Source organism: Homalodisca vitripennis, chromosome 4 (assembly GCF_021130785.1).
Source record: "Homalodisca vitripennis isolate AUS2020 chromosome 4, UT_GWSS_2.1, whole genome shotgun sequence".
Lineage (NCBI taxonomy): Eukaryota > Metazoa > Arthropoda > Insecta > Hemiptera > Cicadellidae > Homalodisca > Homalodisca vitripennis.
Window position 1 is genome coordinate 162394203 of NC_060210.1, and position 24093 is coordinate 162418295.

General features: G+C 33.7%; 1 protein-coding gene across 1 annotated transcript in view; it reads left to right on the forward strand.

Moving 5' to 3' along the window:
* Window positions 1-24093, forward strand: part of LOC124360494 (zinc finger MYM-type protein 3-like) — a 71274-nt gene that overhangs the window by 20656 nt on the left and 26525 nt on the right. The window contains 7 exon segments of the mRNA XM_046814170.1: window positions 2236-2468; window positions 2793-2991; window positions 7296-7453; window positions 10872-10993; window positions 12140-12309; window positions 15509-15597; window positions 21957-22101. Of these exon segments, the coding sequence (XP_046670126.1) occupies window positions 2236-2468; window positions 2793-2991; window positions 7296-7453; window positions 10872-10993; window positions 12140-12309; window positions 15509-15597; window positions 21957-22101 (1116 nt within the window).

Genomic DNA, 24093 nt, shown 5'->3' on the forward strand with positions numbered 1-24093 from the left:
GACATCAGTATTTTCTTCGACGTATTCTCGTTACTGATGAATCCTGTTTTACTAGAAATGGAATTGTAAATTTTCGTAATACCCATACTTGGGCGTACGACAACCCACATGAAACTGCGACGAGGCATTTTCAACATACATTTTCAGTCAATGTATGGCTTGGTGTTCTGGGTGATAATTTGATTGGTCCATTTTTCCTCCTAATCGACTTAATGGAGTAGCGTACTTACATTTTTTAAGAACAAACCTGCCTACCCTCTTGGAAGATATTCCTGTTCAAAACAGAATAAATGCATGGTTTATGCACGACGGAGCACCTCCACATTTTTTTAATGATGTGAAAAACTATTTAAATGATACATACGGTAGACAATGGATTGGTCGAAATGGACCAGTAAAATGGCCACACGTTCTCCTGACCTCACGCCAGCAGACTTTTTCTTATGGGGTTGGATGATGAAGTCAATTGTTTATTCAAAAAACGGATTAACACCATAGAGGAGTTACGTAATCGCATTACAGAGGCGGCAGAAGAGAAACTATCAAGAATGCTCCAAACGTTATGAAACGCACTAGAAAAGAGTGGATTCGTGTGCGAAAACATGCATTGCTAACAACGGAGGACACTTTGAGCAACTATTATAGGTGATTTTTACAGTTTTATAAAGGTAAATACATTTTATGTTAATGTTCAGTCTAGAATAAAATGATCAGCTGTTACTCACAACCTAAACATTAGTTAATATTTTATGCAGATAAGAATATGCATTTTTTGTGCGTCTGTTTTATTTTTAAATAAAGCTAAATTTCAATACCTATTATTAATTTTTTTCCCTAAGTAATTCACATGAATCTTTTCAGAATTAAATGTTCTACAAATCTGTTTAAGAAAAAAATGACCTTTATTTAAACATTTATGGAAGTAATCTTACGTTAAACACAAAAAATGTGTTATTTCTTTGCACCAATTCTTGTGTTTTACGTAGTAGATATCTCTGAAAGTATTGCATTTACAGCTCTGGGACGAATTTTAATAAATTTGTCAGATATAAAAAACATAAAAAAACAATCGTATTTGTATCTTTGTAACTACCTTTACCATTTTTATACGGCCTGACTTCACCAAGGGTTCTGAAATCCGGGCGAAATCTTTCGCTAGCGTAACTCGCTAACGAAGCGTTTCCGGGCATATGGTTTATATGAACTTTTTTACTTGTTTTTAGCTATAGAATAAGCTCTCGAGAGATTGCTGTTTAGTTTTGAATCACCCTGTATATATATATATATATATATATATATATATATATATATATACACTCTGTATAAACCAATTTCAGGAAATTTTTTACTCTACCTTGTATAAAATGATTTCAATTAAATATACCTGGTTATAGTAATAGATATAAATAACTTCACTTGTCTTCAGGTGTGGTCATCAAACGGAGCTTGTTCTTTTGATGTGTCTTGGCTTTTGTTTATTATTTATTATTAAAAGGTTCCCTACATGACTTTTTTCAATCATAATCATTTCATAATATGGCTTGTTCCTGTACATTTACATACAAGCTTTTCATAGTATATAGGCTGTGAGTGTGATTTGAAAGTTTAAATTTAATTTTTTTTATCAACTAGACCATAAATAATGAGGCAATCCTAACATACATGATTGTGAATTTTTAAACTGTTTTGACATAAGCAATGGTGGTAGTGTATTGAAATACATGATAGAACATTGTTAAAAACCTCACAGTGTTAAACAAAAATAGAAAATCTTATTGTTGTCCCACACATAATGTGCATTGACAGTCTGCTTGAAATTACATGAGAATTAAGATAAGTTATCTATTTACATTCATATTTACATAATTAAAATGAAAGGAAAAAAGGATTTAAGTCCTTATAAGTAACAAGATAAGAATATGAAAACATGGCTGGAGTATTTGTATTGTATTTTATATTGTATAAATAACAGTTCAATGTAATTTTGTCCAAATGTACAAAAAATATTTTTATTCTAATTTTTGTTTAATCACATATACAAAGTGTGGCTAGAAAAAACCGGATTAGCATTGGCGGGGCCACAGAATGAACAAAATAAGGCTGAATATCGTACGGCCTGTCGCATGACTCGCTCTCATACCCCTCATTGTGTTATGTCTGGCTCAATGTCTGATGTTTGATCTGTTTTCATTGTAACAGGAATTAGAGATATTTTAAATTAATTAATTTTTACAGGGAAGTTTCAACAAGAGCTAGGTTCCCATTGTGCCAACTGCAAGGGAAACGTCCAGCCAGCTAGTCTTGGAAAGTATTGTGTTCGATTTGGATACGAAGTAAAACAGTTCTGCTGTTCCTCTTGCCTGGAAGAGTTCAAAAAAGGTTTGAAAGTTTGTAGTTTTTGTCAGAAGGACATATCTAGTGGTGCAGAAGGCTTTTTGGCTCCTGTTGGTGACAAAGGTACTTTTAAGGTGAGTAATAGATTCACTTTTTATACTCTATTTAAAAATTTATTGTGTAAGGCCCTGGACTGATTTGCGTGGTTACAAATGCTTAGATTACAAGGAGGTGAGAAGTACAGCCGAAAGCCAATAGAACTAATGGAAAAATTGTAGTTTTGGTCAGTATGTACTGAATGGACTTGTATATTCTGGCAAGGCTTTGCTAGCATATATGTTTTGAACAGGTTGTGTATATATGCATTGGGACTTGTAAGCATGTGGTTATTATACCTGCTCATACCACTCTGGTCTACCCTTGTCGTGGTTATGCTAAGATAGATGTGGTTTTTCCAGGACTTCTGTACTCAGGCTTGCATGGAGAAGTATGAGCAGATGAGCAGCAACCAGCCTCCACCTCCACAGGTCTACCCTTGTCATGTTTGTGCAAACAACAAACTTGTTGAGGTGGAAGTGTTTTTCGATTCTAAAGTGAATAAACTATGCAGTGATATTTGTTTTTCTGCATACAAATTTGCAAATAAATTAAAAGTTGGTGAGTTCCTAATAATGTATTTATATAGTATTGTCACATGTATTGTGCTTTAGTAATGTAAAAATCTATTCTGCTCGATGACAGCAGGGCTGTGCTGAACCCCTAAAAGGACAGTAGATACACTGATACGAGGTGCTAACTAAGGGGTTGGCATTCACCCTCCCATATTGAAGGCAATTCTAATTTTTGTTTTAACTGACAATTTCATTGTTATATTTTTATCATCATAAATTATTAGCTTACTACCATCAAAATAATCTAAGAGGAAAACGTTGCTTAAACCAATCCTTTTTGAGAGTAGCTCCTAGTTAAGGAAACATTTACCAATAAAAATATTGTTAGCAAAAGACAGTTTGCTCACATGATGTATAGCTGATTTTCAGAGTTTACTCCTTGTCTCATTCTAGAGGGACCCAAACTCAACAACTCCTCAGGTTGTTACTAGTTGATAGGAAAATCAGCAGACGTACTTTGAAAACTACCTATCTTCTAGAGTCCATTGATTGAAAGAACACGTAAAAGTACACATATTTTACACATGATTAGATATTTTCGATTGCACTGCAATCCTTCAACAAGTAGGAAACATTCTAGTTGCCTGTTCACTGAGGGATGCAGAGTTAACTTGGGAAGCATTATTTCCAATTCACTTTTTTTTAAGTTAAGTCTGCTGAATTTCCTATCAAGTAGTGTCAATCCCAGGCTTTCAGCTCTATTAATTCAAACCTCAGCAACTCCTCATGTATTGTACAGGTATCTTTAAAATAAATATTGTATAGTTAGATGAACAGTATGTTTGGGAAATGAGGACCAACACATTCATAAATTATTTTCTAAATGTACATAAACCTACATCTTTATCTACTACATTGCAGTGGACAATATGTCGTGTTTACTTTCTTTAATCTTAAGTGTTTCTCTCTGAGAATTCCTCTGAACCGTAATAAAAATTCCTAAACTTGAAGCATGCTAGTTAATTAATAGACATAGACATTCTTTATTGCCATTAAACATGATATGCAATAGGCATAGTCAAATTACAACATGATTTATAACCAAAATTACAATAGAATCTTCAATTGCAGGTTTACAAGTTAGAAAAAGTAAGTTTTACATTGCAAAAAATATAAAAATATGAGTTTAAGGCACATACAAAGCGTCAACAGTTAAAAGATCCTTAAAACTAAATTAAAATGGTAACTTAGCCTAGCTTAAAATTTAAAAGTTGTCTCGTTGAAGTGAAATTTTAAAAACTCTTTTACATCATAAAATGGATTATCTATTAACCAGTTATACATAACATTCTTAAAATCTAGTACTGCTGATGTGATGAACAATTGGTGGGAGCCTGTTAAAAAGCTTTATGCTCATAACATTGTAGGAAGACATAGTTTTGCTTAGCCTATAGTGAGGAAAACGAATAGTGTGACTAGACCTGGTAAAATGGTTATGTACATCAGTAGCAAGGGAGTGTTGAAATAAATTATTTTTCACATGACATAAACATACAAAGATATACAAGTTGATCACAGTCAAAATTCTCTCTCTCTAACAAAGAGTGGTCTACAATGGTCAGTTGAACCTGAGAAAGTTAATATCCTTAATATCTTCTTTTGTAACAATAAAACATTTTAATACACCTATACCAATTACCCCAATACATAATACCGTACAATAACACAGAGTAAAAAAAAGCATAATAACATTGTTTTTAAAAAGTTGGTGGGGTACAATTTCTCTTAATCTTCTAATCAGGTACACTACTTTACAAAGTTTAACTACAAACATGTTCTATATGGGAATGCCAAGATAATTTTGGGTCAAAATAAAAACCTAACAATTTAACAGGTTGTACAAAGTCTACATTATTACTATTGAGAAAACTATTGTTTACAGAAAAGTTTATTATTTGAGTTTTTTCCACATTCAGTAAAAATTTATTTGCTGCATACCACTCAACTGCTTCACTTAGAACTGTATTTGTCATGTAATCACACAAATTGAGATAACAGCTATTGGACTTAAAAAAAGTAACATCATCAGCAAACATAAGTGTACTAGCCGATACATTATCAGGAAGGTCATTAACCATTATCAAAAAAAGAAAAGGGTCCAAAACTGAACCCTGTGGAACACCATACAGAACTTGGGCAGCATCGGATAGAGAACCATTGACAGAAATTTGTTGATAGCGGTTATTTAAATAAGATTCAAAAAGTTTCAATTTCAGTACCAGTAACCCCATAATGCTCTAACTTTTGCAAAAGGACGCCACGGTCGACACAGTCGAAGGCCTTGCTTAAGTCACACATTAGAGCTTGTTGACAACTCGCCTTTCTCATAACCTTCAATAATTGAATCCACAAGGTCACCGACAGCGTCAACCGTAGACATACCAGGCCTAAAGTAACTGGAGCAAGTAACTGGTGAAACTCAAAGTAACTGCTGATTTGGTTCTTGATGACTGCTTCTACAAACCTTAGCTATGACCGGAACTAAAGATATGGGCCTATAACTAGCTGTATCCTCCCTGTTTCCTTTCTTAAAAAATAGGTATAACTTTAGAAATTTTCAAACTGTTCAGGAAAAGTGCCTTCAAGCAAAACACCTATTTATACACTCGGTCAAGGGAAAGACAAATTACATCAGCAACGGATTTTATGAAGTCCATTGGACATGAAATAGATATCTTTACTTTTAGATGGTTTAAGTCTACTCAAAATTCTAAGGACCTCATCGGTGTAGTAACACTCTTTCCACCTGAAACAAACATTAGGTCTGGGTATTTTCTTCAAGAGCACATCCGCTGATGTTGGTGCAGAGGGAATCTTCTGTCGCAGCTCCTCCACCATGTCCCCGTAGAAAGTGGTGAACTCCTCGAGAGAAGGTGAGATGCCAGATTGAGAAGAAGAAGATCTAGTCAAAGATTTCACCACCTGCCATGCAGCTTTAGTTTTGTTGCCCGAAGTATCAATAAAATGTTCATTGGTGGATTTTCTTGGCATCACGAATAGCAGATTTATATTGATTTCTTGCAGTGATGTAGGCCTGCTTGTCCACGGGTGATTTAGTGCAGTTAGCTATAGTGTGCAGCGTCATTACATGATTCTTGAGTACATGAAGTTCTGGCGAGTACCAACTACCAGTATTACCTTTTTTTAGGCCACTTCTTCCCGCACCTCTGTAGTTTGCATGGAAAAATAGATCTCCATTAAGATTGCTCCAAAGAACAAGTTCCACGAGGATGTTGCGTCCTGACCGCTCAGGAGGAGCGACCAGTCAATAGTACTCATATGATCTTTAAGTAGGCTGATTCTATTGGGTGAATAAACTCTAAATGTCATCAAAGCAGGTACAACACCATCAGACTGTTCGCAGGAAACTAACTCAACTAAAATCACATGGTGATCGGATAGGGGGAGGTCTATAACACTTAATTTTGTATTTTTCATGAGGGATGTTAGTCACCATAGTGTCTAGACATGCTTCACCCCGAGTTGCCTTAAAGTTAGCACAGTGGCAACCAAATGACGTCACTAAAAAAGCTTAATTGTTGAGCAACATTGTTATTGACTCTCAGATTAATATTCAGGTCACCAAAGATAACAATCTTTGAGTTAAAATTTAATAAAAGGTTAAGAACACTTTCAAGTCCATTGAAAAATATTTTAACATCTCCAGATGGAGGCCTATAGCAGCACAATAAAATTGTTTTTGAGCTTAAAATCTTAATAGCACAGACTTCAAAATTGCAGTTCAACACAATAATTTGAAAACATTTATTAATGTTTATTAGCGTATGTAGCAACAGCTATTTATTAATGTAGCAACAACTAGTGCCAGATTTAAGTTAATGTCTTTTTATTTCTAACGATTTACGAGTATATATACATTAATAAACATGTCTACGAATAATATATATATATATATTATTCGTAGACATGTTTATATTTAAAAGAAAGGTGGTCTAAACTAAATGTAGTAAAACGTGTCCTACTGGGCCAGCGTGGCCTTGGTGACAAGAGTATAGCTAACTCAACAAAAACCAATATGTTTATACAATACTTACTTAATTAAGTAATTTTTAAGTTGAGACTGTTCTATTTGGTATATTATAACACTAATTTAGCTTTAATTTCCATAAACACTTTGTGTTACATGTGTCTTATTTCTACTATTTTATATTTGCATGTCTTTTTATTCACTTGTATTATTTATAAAATATCTACACTATGCTTTTGAACTACTTGCAATATCAAATTGGTAATATCTGTATGGTAATATTTCACTTACATCTATTTCAGATAGATGTGACATGTGTAAAAAATATTTTGACAAGGATGCTGCTGGAGAGAAATTTAACATTTTCTACGATGGAGTTCCTCACAACTTTTGTTGTAAAACCTGTATGAATGTGTATATATTAGCAAAGCGAAAAATAGTTCCCTGCAATTGGTGTAAGGTACGTAATATTGTTTTATTTTATTAAATATTATTTTATGGAAAATTATCATTATATTAAACAGTTTTTAAAAGCTTATACTTTGTCTGTTGATACAAAGAAACTAAAAACTGCAATAAAACCATCAATGTTTTATACAAATAATAAAATAATGATTTATATTCAATATCTCATGTAATGATTTGTGCTCTATAGTAAATTTAGAAACAGCAAGAAAATTTATTTCTGAAGTGTTAAGTCATTTTAAATGTTTTTAAAAGCATTATTGTTTTTAACTATGTTTGTTGTTTAACTAAACTAAAGAAGCTATATTTTTGTAATGAACAAATAATAGTTTGCACAACATCCTTCTGGTTCCCTCTTCTAGTGTATACCTATGTTTAATGACTAATTCATGGATATTGGAAGAGAGAGCCTAGGAAATATAGCAATCTTTCTTGCTTCATAGATTTTCTTGAATGGAAAATTGGTTCTGACAGAATAAGCATAATACCTTTGTAGGTTTGTTTTAAAAGAAATAGTAAAATATATTTTAAATAAGATGTTGTTGAATATTGATTACCAAGTTTACACTAATTAAACTGTTCTAATATTGTTTTTTATAACATTTTGGATTATTACATTACATTGAGCAAGCCAACATAAGTTGAATTCTTTCTTATGTAGTTATGTAGTTCTTTCTTGTTTAGTTGTGTAGGAAGTCTGTATTTAAAAACCTTTTTTTTACTTTTCAGTGCCATGTCCATTTTCCTAAGTTATATGCATAATAAAGTGCCAGAAAGTTTGCAAGCGTTTGAAGCTTGCTAATAGTTGATTTTTGCAAGCTTTTACTAGATAATTCATACCTTTGTTATATGAAGGGTTATAATCTTTTATCCTATATCATTTTAATCAAATAATTATGCATTAAATATTTATGTGACTAGCTAAATAATTAAATGTCAAAGAAAATGTTTGTTGACGTTCTTAATGTTGTGTTTTTAATAATTTAAACTTCTTCTTTAATATTTTTGAATTATTATTTTAAAAACATAAATACACCATTTGATTGTGCATGTTTTTATAATAAAAGTTATTTTAAAGAATGTATCTATGTCAAACCTTGCCATTTACCACTTTATTTATTATTGGCCTATTTTACATCATTCCTTTTAGAATTAAATTCTCTTCAAGTTTTAGTTAAAAAGTTTGCGTGTTTATTACCCATTTAATAAAGTTAATGTGCTTCAAATCTAAACAATGTTTTTCAAAACAGATTTTGGCATATTTTGTGTAATATTGCAGATATGGGTATTCTTACAAGTCGGATATGTATTTTATTAAATTTTTCAGTTCATTTGACTTAAAATTTGATAAATTTAACACCTAAACTTACGCCATAAAAACATCAGTTGGGTTTTATTTCTGTCATTTCCCAAAATATCAAGCAAATTCTTTTGCTAGCCTTTAGTTCGCTAACAAAGCATTTGGACATATGTTTATGAGAATTTTTTTCATTATTTTGGTGAGAGGAAACCACCTGACAAGTTTGTCGGGTTACTCGTGGGACACCCTATATATCTAAGATAAGTTTACTTGTATTTCTAAACTGCACAGAACCCATGCATTATATGCATTATATAATTAATTGCTACTGTCTTTAGCTTAAGGATTCCACGACACTGGCTTAAAATAGTTCAATTGTTACTGAAATCATCGGGGTAATTCAATAAATTATGGGCTGTTGGAGGGAAATTCGAATCTTATAAAAACTGTTTCATAGACAGTGTTTTTTCTGGGTCCCAAAACACTGTTATTTTAATTTTAATTTAAAATACGTCAGGAGATTGGAATATCCTTAAGTGTCTATCAGTTATCTCAGGACTGTTTAGAATGTCATAGAAAAAGAATACGTAGATATAGTGTTCTGTTTTTCAACAGGAAATTGTGCGTGAAGCCGTTTGTAACTGCTAGTGTGTATACGAGGTCCAATCAAAAAGTATCCGACCTCTTCGTGTATCGCGGCTTCTGCTGCCAATAATGAGATAAGATTTGTTGCGACAATAGTTCCTACTATGATAAGGAAAGGTACAAAATCTTATCTTGATCCCCCAACTGGTTCGCCGGAGACGGGTCAGTATGTACTGATAAGTCAAGTGCGCGTATCGGTTTTCTCTAACTGTGAAGATGACGGAAAAAGTGGAACAACGTTATTGCATTAAATTTTGCGTGAAACTCAGAGAAAAACAAAGTGAGACCATTCGGAAAATTCAGCTAGCATTCGAAAATGAGGCAATGGGTGTTACGCAGATTAAAGAGTGGTATAACCGTTTCAAAAGTGGTCGAACCTCGGCAGAAAGTGACGCGCGTTCGGGCCGACCAAAAACAAGTCGAACTCCGGAAATCATCGAGAAAGCAAAAGTTTTGATCTGTGAAAATCGTCGAATGACTGTGGAGGAAGTATGTACTGAGTTAGATGTCAGTTTCGGATCAGCTGAAGCAATTTTAATGGATGACTTGGGATTGCGCCGGGTAGCCAAAATTTGTGCCAAAATTGCTGACAGACGAGCAGAAGCAACGGCGATTGGATGTTGCCGAGGACATGCTTCAATGTTGTGAGGATGATGCGGACTTTTTGACATCGATAATAACTGGAGACGAAAGTTGGGTCTATGGATATGACCCTGAGACCAAATTTCAGTCATCACAATGGCAGTCTCCCCAGGATCCTCGGCCAAAAAAAGCAAGGCAAGTTCGAAGCAATGTCAAAGTGATGCTTACTGTTTTTTTCGACCACCGTGGAGTTGTGCACCATGAATATGCCCTGAGGGTCAAACTGTGAATGCACAGTACTATTTAAGTGTCCAACGTCGTCTCCGAGATGCGATTCGCCGCAAAAGACCTGACTTGTGGGCGTCTCAAAATTGGCGGCTACACCACGACAATGCGCCAGCTCATTCAAACTTTTTTGGCGAAACACGGCACTCCGCAAGTTCCTCAGCCTCCGTACTCTCCAGATATGGCTCCATGCGATTTTTGGCTCTTCCCCCACCTCAAAAAACCATTGAAAGGCACCAGATTTGAAAGTCGAGAAGTAATTATGAAAAAAACGACGGCTGATCTCATGGCGATGCCGAAAAGTGATTTTCAAGACTGCTTCCAGAAGTGGAAACGTCGCTGGAATCGTTGTGTTGCTTCTCAGGGTGCTTATTTTGAAGAAAATTAACCCCAGCTTTTTTCAGGTAACTTCAGTTTTACGTTGCACCAAAAGGTAGGATACTTTTTGATTGGACCTCGTATATGATTCATAATTAAGTAATAAATACAGTTTTATTGTAGTAATTATTTGTAAAATGTATTAAAATTAATTTTTTTATTTTGATAGGTTCACTGAGTAATTAATTAAAAAAAATTGTACTAGTATTTATGTATGTTTCAGGTCAAAAAGTACAATTTTGACATGATTAAACGGGTACAGAGTACTGGCCAAGTTTTGATGATGTGTTCCCTTAACTGCTTAACTCTTTATCAAGTGTCAGTTAATGCTGTATCATCAAGAAGGTAAACTACCTTAGTTATTGGTATATGGAGTACTACTTTATGAGTTCTTACATTGATAAATATGACATGATATTTCATCAAAGCTCATTATTATTATATTTTACTCAGTAGTTTTAAATGTGAAAACTAAACATGCTTCTGATTTGTGTTTGGAAAGAATATCGTTATTTGTTAAAATATTATATTTGTAACTATTTGACTACTGTGGATTACACTGACTGTTCATATATGTTTTTTGGTGGCCCCTTTAAAGTTCAATAGTTTTAGGTAGTCTATTTTTATAACAACTAGCCATATCAAGTAAACTGTCATTTGTACATTTAAATTATTACGAATAATTTAAATATAATAAATTATTCGTAACTGTCTAGTTGTTCTTCACAGTTTATACAAGACTCTGCACTGTATGGTGTTAATATCACATATTATAGTTAGTTTACTATTGCTGTATTTGTTCATAGCACTCCATTTTATTCATTTTTCTCTACAGTAATAATATTTGTAAATTAAATCTAAATTAATATCGGTAAAAAACGTAAAAAATGGTCCAAATTTACTGTTGTATTACTAACAATTAAATTCATTATTATCCATAATCTATTGTTTTTAATGTATTCATGGTTTATCCGGATCACTTCTGGTCCCAATTAATACAATTTATTAATCTAAAATAAGCTGTACTTTATTTTAAATCAAAATTATTTATCAGAAACAATACCAAAAGACCAGGCTAGTTATTGATAATGTTTTCAAAAATGGGTACCATTTGAACAGAGTAAAACATTCTACAATTGAACGCTATGTTGCAGAAAATCAACTTTGTGATCTCTAATTTTTATAATATTTTTACATGATCAAAATCTTGAGGACCCCACTATGTGACACCTTATGTTAAAGGGTTATAGAGTAAACTGGCCCTGATGACAAATGTTGATAGACTACACTCCGACAATATGGAAAAATGGATAGACTCTGAAAATATGTGGTGTAAACATTATTTATGTTACATGTCTATTAACAAGCCTGTAATTATAACACATTAAAATATTAACATAACAGATTGTCTCGGCTCTGAATAAAAAAATAACTAGTCTCGCTACCCCTACTAGTAAATGACATTCACAGAAAAATGTATTGTATGTACAGGATAAAATGCGACATGTGTATGTCAGTAGCACAGGCTCAGTATCACCTGACAATGAGTGATGCAACCATAAGAAACTTCTGCACATATCCTTGTGTGATGAACTTCCAACAGCAGTACAGCAAGTCACCTATCACACTGCCAGGTGGCGAGACACCTCCCATACCCACAGGTGACCTCCAATTCTTTTACTTAGTAGATTGTAAAAAATTTTAAGTGTTACATTTTATTTCTTGTTACCAAAATTAGTTAATAAAAACTACATATTGCAGAGAAATGATGAAATAGCCCCTTAAAGTTTTTTTTTTTGAAACAATATACATGTATATCATAACAATATTATATGGAGAAAGTTATATATAAAAACTCGACTAATGCAGTATATATATTGCAGTATATATCATTATGAAGCAAGAGCTACTGCTGTTTGAGCGGTTCTATTTTGTTGCTACAGCTATTGTTATTCAGTATAACTCTGTTGTTAAAAGGAAAGATGAATACACAGTTTCTTCTGGTATGAATACAACACATTCAATGAAGAATGGACACAGCTACAGCTGGCTGTTAATAAAAATATCAAATTGGTGATGCATCAGCAATAAACCTTTCCATTAACATGATAGCTGCCGACACAACTTCAATGAGTGGTGAGAGGGTTAAATTATCACACCTAACAGATTACTCATTTTTCTCTTTTCATTTTATTGACAGCCCAGTTTTACAAGGAGCTTTGGATAATAAAGGCTCAGGTAGTGTAGAGTGTATTGTATTTCAATCTTCTTAAAAGAACATTTGCAAAATGTTCTGAATGTTATTATTGGTATTCATATACATTGTCAGTGAACATTAAAAGTAAAGTACATGTTTTAGGTAGGAGCCAATTTCAACTCCAAAAATCCCCAAGAGAATTATATGAAATGATAATAGGATTTAGATATTGTTAAGTGTTACAAAAAAATCAAACATTTATTTACGTTTTGAGAATTGGAATCCATCCTCTATCAGGTGTAAAAAATCTTAAGGAATAAGGTTCTGCACATACAAAAATTAAAAAATGAAGTAAATATGTGGCGATGAATACACCAAAGTCGTGAATACCAATTGAATAAGTTGTATATAAAAAAATCCTCGAACATACACACAGAGGATCCAAGGTGACTGCACCAGCCTTATTACTGCACAGAACAAGTGCACTGAACACCACATACATAAAATAACAAGTCTGTAACCCTCCAGCAAGGGTGACAGATTGGGGAAAATCGAGATGGGCACTTTAAGCATCAATTGTTATATATTCACACTGTTTTAAGTTTGCTATAAAAACACAACATTGATGTTGTTAGTGCAGGCGGCTTGTAGCATGGTAACATGATTCTTACGTCTTTACTGTTCAAAGGGTTAATTCTATTTGTCAAACATTTAATGAACAAAGTTGTCAAGCTGAATTAATTTCACAATACACACACTAACTGCACATTTTAATGCATATTACAATTAGAGGAATGTGTGTAGAAAGTTAATAAAATGAGGGTCAAAGTAGAGATCCAAGTTCATATTTGAAAGACGTCAATTTCCACCATCTAGTCATTATCAAATTGTATTATTAAAATTTTTATTGGAATAGGAAATAAGTGTGGTAGTGACGTTATTGTCAAAGAGCATTTAGGTTTTTACAAAAGGAAGTTTTTAAGCTTATAAAGAAGGTAAGCCAGAAAAATATTTTGCAAAATCTATAAACACAATTCTGTGATAAGAAAATGATGTGTTATGTAAGAGTGATTGCTGACAAATTCCTTTTCATATGAGCCGATGAGCCAGAGAATAGGTACAAGGTAGGATGGATAGGTTGCTACAGTCTATTCCTTGATTTTTAGCAATATCGAGGATTCTCAATACTATGAATCGTTTCAAATATCCAAAAAGTTTTTTTATTACAAAATAATGAATAAAGTCAACAGAAGTGCTTAAAATACAATTTAAAAAGTTACGATTTTACAATATTACGGACTAATGATGAATCGAAGCTTAATCTCAAATCCACCAAAATCTTCAAATAAGTCTATTCGCAAATAACAGATGATCGACAGTATGCAAAATACCTATTGCTTAAACATGTTATTTTCATTATTTCTGCATAAAATAATGTAGTTAGTTAAGTGATTTCGATGATTAGTTATTTGGCTGCTGTGTGATACCATCTTCTTTACCAATACACAACACCAGTGCTATACAGTGAGACACATTGATGTCCATCTTTTCCTTGTTTTACTCAACTCACACTAATGTCTTTAAAATGTCATTGCCTTTTGTGTCTTTTTTCCTGTGTAAAAATATTTGACTTATTATTTGGTGGACAACATTTTTACTTCTCACTTATCCCATCTTTATTTTCAAGCACCCTTCCACCCTTTCCTTGTGTATCTTTCATTTCGCCTTGTTTTTTGTGTGCTTTCATAACATTGACAGGAAGACCTTTTCTGTTTGCTTGAACAGTACCAATAAGGTAGTTTCTTCTGGCTAAAAGATTTTTGTCAAGTTGCACTAATGTGTAGTAGTTGTTGATTGAAGGTTGCAAAAATATTTACAACGGAAAGCAGAAAAGTGGCAGTCAAATATGGTCGCCACTGTTATTTTTGACACTAAATTACAGAGAAAAAGTTGGGCTGGTCAAAATGACCAATGCTCAAATGTCATTATATCAAACAGTTTTTAATGTGGCTTAGACGAAAATTACTTTGAATTAACATAGCAATTACAATAGGTAAATAAAATACTTTTAAAAGCTTAAACATTATAGAGATGGTCATGGCCTTTGGGGTTAATTTTTTACAGGTCAGATCCGACATTCATGGCAGCTAAAGTGTTAACGTATTATATTCCTAGTTACTATTTATCATTACATGTTGACTGCAGCAGGTGCCCTAGTGTGCTTGCTGTCTCATGAGGATATTTATTATCACTCAGTATAGAGCCACAGTAAAGGTGTTTTTGTCTGGTTAACGCGAATCGGACCTTACTTTCCGAATTACCCTCGTATTCTAATTTCTAGTAACAATTAATACAGAAATCGGTATTAATTCAAAAAGAATCGAGACCCAATTTTGTATCGGAGTCGAATTTTTTTAGATTCACTAGCTTATAAGGGTTGGTGGATCGGACTTGTATAGATGTTTCTCCTGCACTCTAAATCCTTTTAAAGTGTAATCAATGTTAACAAATTTTTTCTACAATGTTATGAATGGAATCAAAATATATAATTGGCACGTTTCCAAATACTCTGTATGTTTTTACTAACTGTAGATTTGATACTTATTTATTAACCTCACCAAAATCTGAGGATTAAACTTAATTAATTATATGTGAACTTGTAGGTGGACCAGTGCCTGTGATATCTTCAGTGACTTCACTTGCAAATGGCCAGCCAATCAACACAGCCACTGCCACTACATTAACATCTAAGGTAAATGCAATACTTTCTTTCCTTAATAACAATTTAATATAGTGTAAATTATTGGATGCTGTTACAAATGGGTAACCATTTCTTCATTATTCAGAGATTTTGTTCTTTAGGAGTCATTAGCACAGTGTTTAGATTACAGTATTGTCACATGCCCAGTAGCAGGACGTTTTCAATTTTTATGCACAGGTTTGTTTTAATACTAAAATAAGTTATCCAGAAACAATATTGCATCCATATGGATACACTAGTCTGTTACTTGTTAAACAATATATATATATACATATAATAACACAATTATCCTAATAATATTATAAATGCGAAAGTGCCTTTGTTTGTTTGTTTTGTTTCACGTGTTAACTACTCAACGGATTGTAGGCCTACTGAAATTTTACATAGATATTATTGTGGTTCCTGGGATGTATATAGGCCTATTCTTATTTCGAAAATTCCTTTAGGTTACACCCCATTGGTCCTTAAAGTAGCAAAAAATCCCATCTTGGTCTCTAAAGTTGTGTAATATTAATCGAATGAGCCTGTCAAATTTAATCAACTGTTCTGTGTAGACATTGTTTATGATTTTCAATATTTTTACATTTATAGTAAGTAACTGTTCTATTAAGTTACTATACTATTTAAAGCCATTTTAGATTTTAGCGATTAGGTAAGTATTGATCTACCTTAGAAAATGTCCTCAACATAAGAAGGTTAGAGTTTGACTCAGAAAACTCTGTTTGAAGCAATCAACAAGAACTATGCTACATGAAATTTCTTTGGGCTGTTTTATTGAACTAATGTACCAATTCTAGCTCTAAATTTTCTACAATATTTAAAAAGTTTTACTATACATTTAAAGATTAATATAAAACCCATCTTAGTTCTCTTTTGACAGAAGCAGATTTCTCTGATCTGTGTTATGTATTTTCTTGATCGGGAAACAAAACATAATCAACTGTGGAACAAAACATACTAAGAACGAAGTAAATTAAAATAGCCATAACATAAACTTTTTTACGTATTTTCTTGATTGCTGCAACAAGGCAAATTCAAAATTGGCATTGGATATATAATCACTTGAACCAGCAGTGGTCATAAACGTGCAACACCTACTAAATTGTGTGCAAAGCAGCGGGTAACTGCTAGCATTGCAGATATAAGAGACAGTGTAGTTTAACTTTTACTATACATTTAAAAACTGTTATGAAACCTACATAATTTGTCTTTTGACAAAAATACATTTCTCAGAGCTGTGTATGTATTTATATTTTCTTGATCGGGAGAGAGGCAAAATCAGCTTTGGAACAGAAAATACTAAGAATTAAGTAAATTAAAATGACCATAAATATACCCTTTTAACATATTTTCTTGATCGTGGGAAGAAGGCAAAATCAACATTTTTGTCGGAAATTTAGTTTCCTTGAACCAGAAGTGCTCATACAGGTGTAAAACCTGCAAAATTGTGTGTGAAGCCATGGGTAACTGCTAGTTTCAAATAAAAACTTCACAAGAAAATTTAAAAAATTTACAGTAATCTCTTTCACGTTGCATAAAAATGGTGTTCAGAAATGTTTAACATTATAGTTTATAGTTTTAAAGTGTAAAATATAACATAGTTATAGAGTATTTTACGTTTTAGTATAAAATTTGGACTCTATATCTTTCATTTGACACTAGTTTATCTTGGAACAGTGCAAATATAGGACTATTGTGAGATTTACATTGCAACATGTTTAATACATAAAAAATATTTTCTCCACTAGTCTAGGGTTAAATGCTTACATAATAGTTATATTGTAGTTAACCAGCTGACATTATCCTGCTACCCTTTGTGATTAAGAAGAAACCGTCTTCAAACTCAGAAATTGTGAGAACAATTAAAGCTTGAAGATAAAAAAAGATGGTTAACCTAAAATTACTTTCTCAAACAGATGGAGACACATTAACCTTAGCTACTAAACACAAACATGGCTATATAGTATAGGAGCTAGCAACGTTTTCGAGAGAGAATTTCAGGTCAGCTGAAATTTTGATATGCTGTCTTCCTTGCTCTTTCGGTTGGAATCCGGGATATCTGGCTGGCGGTAGTGGTTGCGTTTATTAATGCGCATCTTACCTTCGCAGGTAAAAATCCAGCGCTTCGGCAAATGACAACATGGCGTCAGTCTAAAATCACATGTTTGTGTTGTGTTTGTGTTATTTGTGATATTTATTTATTAATTTCGCTACAATCGCCAGTGGTAAAACGAAATGTGTTTCTGTAAAGGACATAAACATAAAATCATTCTTTTCGTGATTAATAAACTGAAGAAGTGCCAGGAAGTTTTGAATATACGTTTAAAATATAAATTAAAGTACTAGCGCTGCCGTCGCTTTCTGTCTCTCTTGCACTCCAAACTATCTCTCTCCAACCACAAGTATCATACCGCAATACTGTTCTTTAAGTTTTTATTTATATTTAATATTTAACAATCGAATTAACGTCTGGCAAATTAATTTTATATTATTTTATGTTTAAATAACATAATATAAAAATTACAGACATTCAAAAATACTTTGAATTTTTTATTTAATGAAAATAAAATTTCGCGTATGGCACATAATTAACAACAATAAAAATGTCTGGCAATACAAAATTAATGTCTGGTAGATCTATCTAAAGGGAAAAAATTTTAAATTACGCATAAAAAAATTCTTTAAAACTCGAGGATATAAACCTGTGAAGGTAAGATGCGCATTAATAAACGCAACCACTACCGCCAGCCAGATAGCCCGGACTCCAACCGAAAGAGCAAGAAAGACAGCATATCAAAATTTCAGCTGACCTGAAAATTCTTGTTTTAGAAACGTTGCTAGCTCCCGTACTAATAGAAGATTCTGTCAGCTGAATACCCTCTTGTAACTATGCCAATAGTTTCCACTTGCAGGATTTAGTCTGGTCAATTTAGCCCAAAAATAGGGGTAGCCTTGCATTAATTCCCAGAAAGCTGAAAATTTGTATAGATGTTAGGGACACCATTGTTATGAAATTGTGAAAAGTCCCCATCGATCCCATGTCTGCAAAAAGTTTTATTCAAGTCAAATTTTGTAAAAATGGGTTTTTTTAATTTTTCAGCGCAACGTTTAGTTTTGTGATAAGATGTTAAAATACAAATTTTAGATCATACAATTATCTACAAACATCGTCCTTACGCTTTTTTTCATAACACTAACTATTTTTGAGAAAAAACAATTACAAAATATTCTTACACTGTATTGTCCATAATAAGCATGACTAATCTGCATATGACATCATTAAGCTTGCAACATAAGTAAAACTATAAGTCTGTGAGAGTAATACATTTATATTGACCGATAATGCTGAGAATATGATGTTTAAAAAACGGAGTCTAATTTTAAGGGACCATGTGTCCTTGAACAACATCTACCTACCATTCCATTGTTCGCGTGGCCTTCCATCAACCTGCTTATCTGAGGTCACACCTAAATCACTGTTAGTCTTGAAAATTCTTTCGTAGTGAAAACACATAGTTATTTCAAATATTCTCTGCTAAAGTTTGCGCTGTATTCACTTTTTGATGAAAATATGTCGCAATTCTGTTTTATTTGCTCTAAACTGTGATCTTCAAGTGAATGTGTTACTGTTGATTGCAGCATGAAGACATTAATTAACGCGAGTATTCAAAGGGAGGGATCAATTTACTAATTACTTGAAGAATGTAAATTCACTGACAATTCATGTGCAGTGTCACAAACAATACACTTGAAAAAGTACAATTGCAGCAGCAAAACGGCAACATGAAGAGGAATCAGCTAGTACCTCTCAGAAAAGTCCTCCTCGTACTAGAGCACGTGTAAGTGAGTCATATTTTTATTTAAAAAAATGATGTTTATTTTGCGGCGATGAGTTGAGTGAGGAATACGAAAAGAAACAAGCACAGAAATCTTGTCGTAAAATTTGTAATGTTACAACTCTTTCATTTAAAGACTCAGTTATGAAAGCAGCTCAGCCTTGTTCTGATGACATCGGTTTGAATACGATTTAGTTGCTGCTGAAGCTAAGTACCATAATGATTGCTTTGTTTAATTTTTAAATCCAACCACTGGAGGCCAGGTCGGTCGTCCTGAAGATGAAGCATTGAATCTCTCCATGGAGGAAATATTTTCATATTGAAAGTAGTGATGACTGCCAGTTTGCGTTAGAGGAATTAAAAACATATTTGTACAAATGTAAGTGTTAATAACAGAACAGTTGAATTACGATTGAAGTTAAATTATGCTAATAGAGTCATTATTACTGAGAAACAAGGACAATTTACATTTGTATGTTTTCTTGGTAATTATTATAATATTATCAATCAAGATTGGAGTGAAAAGAAAAAACCTAAAGGCAAAGAAGACGATTGAAGGTCCTAGCAACTGCGGCAGTAATTATTCAAGAAGATATTCAATTAATTCAATCATATACTTTTTACATACCATGACTGGCTGTGATACAACATCAGCAATGTTTCGAAGGGGTAAAAAATCAATTTTTAAATTGTTTGAAAAAGAAAATGTTATTACTTGTGCACAAGCTTTTGAAGATATCAACTCTCCACCAGAAACTCAGATCACCAACGGAATTCGCTTTCTTCTTTCTGTACAGTATATGGAGCTCCAAAAAATTTCTTCCGTAGACAAGTCACGTTACTTATCTTTTGCAAAACAAACACGTAATAAAACTTGTGTGCAATTAGCTGGCCTTCCTCCAACCGCAGCTTCTGCTCACCAACATTTTTATCGTGTATATTACCAGGTTCAGGTGTGGCTTGGTAATCAACTAGACCCAGAACAATAGGGTGGAAGCATTAATGAGTGATTGTCAGCTGCACTTGTCTTATGCCCCGGACAGGTTGGGCGAGGCTATTGGTCGAATTAACTCTGATTTACTTAGTGTAAGTCTGTGGTCGGTGACTAATGGTCTTCAGCTCAACACATCAAGTGCACAGTTCTTCATGTAGCCCCACACTCTACTTTACAGACCCTCGGCGAGACTAATCTGCAGGTCAGGCTGTGTGGCAGTAGTCTGGCAGTGTGTGACAAAATGAAAACTTTGGGAGTCATACTGGATTCAGGCCTCACTTTTAGTGACCATGTAACATATGCTACACAGTGTGCCTTGGGTAGACTGAGAGGTCTGTATATATTTAGAAATAAGCTTCCAGAGTCCGCAAAGCTGCAGATCATGCAGTCACTTATATTGTCAGTGTTTTACTACTGCTACCCTGCATACGGAAATAGTATCTCAGGGGGGATGCTTGTAGAATTCAAATGTGCAAAACTCGGCCGTTAGGTTCATTTTTTACCTGAATCGGCGGGAACATGTATCCCCCTTTAGAGAGAAAGTCGGCATGGCCCCAATGGAAGACGTATGCAGGGTCCTGACAAACTGCATGACTCACAAAGTCTTATGTCTTAGAGAGCCTCGGTATCTTGGACACTAACTGTCGTATCAGGAAAAGATCACTCAAAGGAGCAACCACTAAGACAGAAAGCTTCATTTTCCTCATGTGCGGCTTGAGGTCGAGAGGAAAAGTTTCACCTACTTTGGCTCGACCTTGTATAATGACCTCCCTGACACCATAAAGTCTTATGTTGTTAGCATGTTTAAAAAGAAAATGAAAATATTATACAACAACAACTAAGATGTTAATAAAGGATTTGCATATTAAGTAGTGATTTTGTTATATTAGTTTGTATGTTTTAGAACTTTTATATATTTTATTGACATAATTTTCATTTTTGTATTTGACTTGCCAAATATTTAATTTATAAGCGTTTTAACTGTTTTTGTAATCTTTGTTTTAGTTTGTGTGTGTTGTAATGTATGTTGTTGTTGTTCAGTTGATAAGTAGTTATGATGCAAGTTATTCTGAAAAACAGTTATGTACTGAGAAACGCTTATAAATAAAGAAATAAAAGTATTTTTATTTATTTATTACACCTGTAGACAATACAGCGTAAGAAAATTTTGTAATTGCTTTTTCTCAAAAATGGTTTGTGTTATGAAAAAAGCGTAAGGATAATTTTTGTAGATAATTGCATGATCTACAATTTTTGTCTGACATATTTTATCATAAAACTAACCGTTTCGCTAAAAAATTAAAAAAAAAACCCATTTTTACGAAATTTGACCTGGAATAAAAATTTTTGCAGACATGGGATCGATGGGGACTTTTCGCAATTTCATAACAATGGTGTCCTCCCTAACATCTATGCAAATTTTCAGCTTTCTGGGAATTTTTGCAAGGGTCAATGTCTAAATTGACCGGACTAATCGTCATGTAATGGCATTAAATTAGTGTTGTCACTGTGTCTGACAGGGAACTGGTGGGAAGCTGAGCCTTATGATGAAATTGTCAGAACCTCCAGTCTGCCACAACAAGATGACACAGACTCGGCCCATCATGAACACCAAAAGTGTCTCATGTCGACCTCATTCTGCATCTGTCGAAGTCCAGACTGATGGTAAACTTACCTACTAACTAGTAAAAATACTAAGTGTTGGGAATCTACAATATGTAAAAATTATTATGTTAGGGTACTTCTATATTTTCAAAAAAATATTTAACTTCAGTCCCTACTAAAAATAATAAAAAGTCTAACTACAATTGTAGAACATTTCTAGTAGGGAATTTGCAATATTCAAAATTGAATATGATAGAGATTAATTGTTTATGTTATTTGGGGTGAAAATGACTATTTTTGTACATTCCAATGGTTTGAAAAATACTTCCTTACTGCTGTGGCCATTTTTACTTCAAGTGGTATGTTGCTTTGTCAACACATTGTCTCTAGATGTCTCTGCATCTTGCTTCTCGGGTCCTTGTTCACCTGGTCCCATCACCTTCAGTTTGGTCATCCAAGGGGTCTTCTACGTTCTGGATTGTTCTCCAGAATTGTCTTCGTCATGGTACTATCCCTTTTCCTCGGGATGTGCCCCGCACACCTGATCCTTCTACTTCATACCTCAGCTACAGTACCTGGCTCTGTATACAGTTCTCTCAATTTCTGAATGTGCTTGACCCTCCATTCTCCATTGTAGAAATGTCATAATATACCATTCTGTACAACTTTCTCAATATTTTGTTTAAAAAAAAAACTATCGTCTTGTTTTCTTATTTAATATCCAATTTTCAGATCCTTATAGAAGCACTGGTCTGATAGTAGTTTTGTAAATCCTGAGTTTTGTTGTATGGAACAATATCTTAAACTCATCAGTTTGTGGCATGCTGAAAACTTATGTGAGCCGAAATAAATGTATTTTGTATTTCCATATCTGTGTTATTGTCACTGTGAGAATAACTCCCAAATATTACGAGGGTAATTCGGAAAGTAAGGTCCGATTCGCGTTAACTAGACAAACAGTAAGCGAGTAGGGAAATGCGCATGCGCCCTGACTCCCGGTATGCATTGCGCGCAGAACGACGCCATTTGCAGTGAAATCGTTGTAGTCTGCTGTTGTCTGTGCCTTTTTAAAATGTTTAAAACTATTGAACGTCCCGCCGACTGTGAAATACGGTCTGTGATACGGTTTTTGACAGCAAGGAACGTTTCAGCAGCGGATATTCATCGAAAGATAAGTGAAGTGTACTGTCCAAATGCAATGAGTAACAGCAAAGTGCGGAAGTGGGTGAGAGGTTTTAAAGATGGACGGGAAAATGACCATGACGAACCACAATCTGGTCGGCCGTCAGTGATCACCGAAGATTTGTTGAAAGCCGTCGATGAAAAAATTCGTGAAGATCGGCGATTCACTGTTTCTTCATCAGCAATAGAATTTCCAAACGTGAGCACGTTGTTTAAAAATTGTTTCTGAAATTTTGGATTTTCGCAAATTGTGCTCACGTTGGGTTCCCAGGCTGCTTACTGAGGAACACAAAAAAAGAAGAATGGGTATTGTTCTTGAATTTTTGATCCAATATCATCAGAAAGGGGATAACCTTTTAGACCACATTGTGACGGGTGACGAGACATGGGTTTCCCACATAACCCCAGAAACAAAACGCCAGTCAATGGAGTGGCGTCACTCGACGTCACCGGTTAAAGTGGTTAACAAGACTGGTTTATCGTCGCAGGCGGCCGACTTCTATGACACCGGCATTCAAAAACTTGTAGATCGTTATGACAAGTGTTTACACAAAAGTGGAAATTATGTAGAAAAATAGTGATTGATGTCAGGAATCAAATAAAACAAGTTTTTTTAAAAAATATGGTGTGGTTTTTTTTTTTAAAATAAAAAACGGACCTTACTTTCCGAATTACCCTCGTAGTTTGAGAAATGTGTTAAACTAAACGCTAGGTACTAGTGTGTTACTTACTGGGTCTGCCAGTTTTGGCCCAACATTTGTTGATTGAAGATGGCTCTCTACAGCCAGGTCAAAATATTTCAAGATTTGAATTGTGTTAGCAATGTTTGATGTGGTTTGATCCAGATAATCAATGATAGTCAAAGGAAAA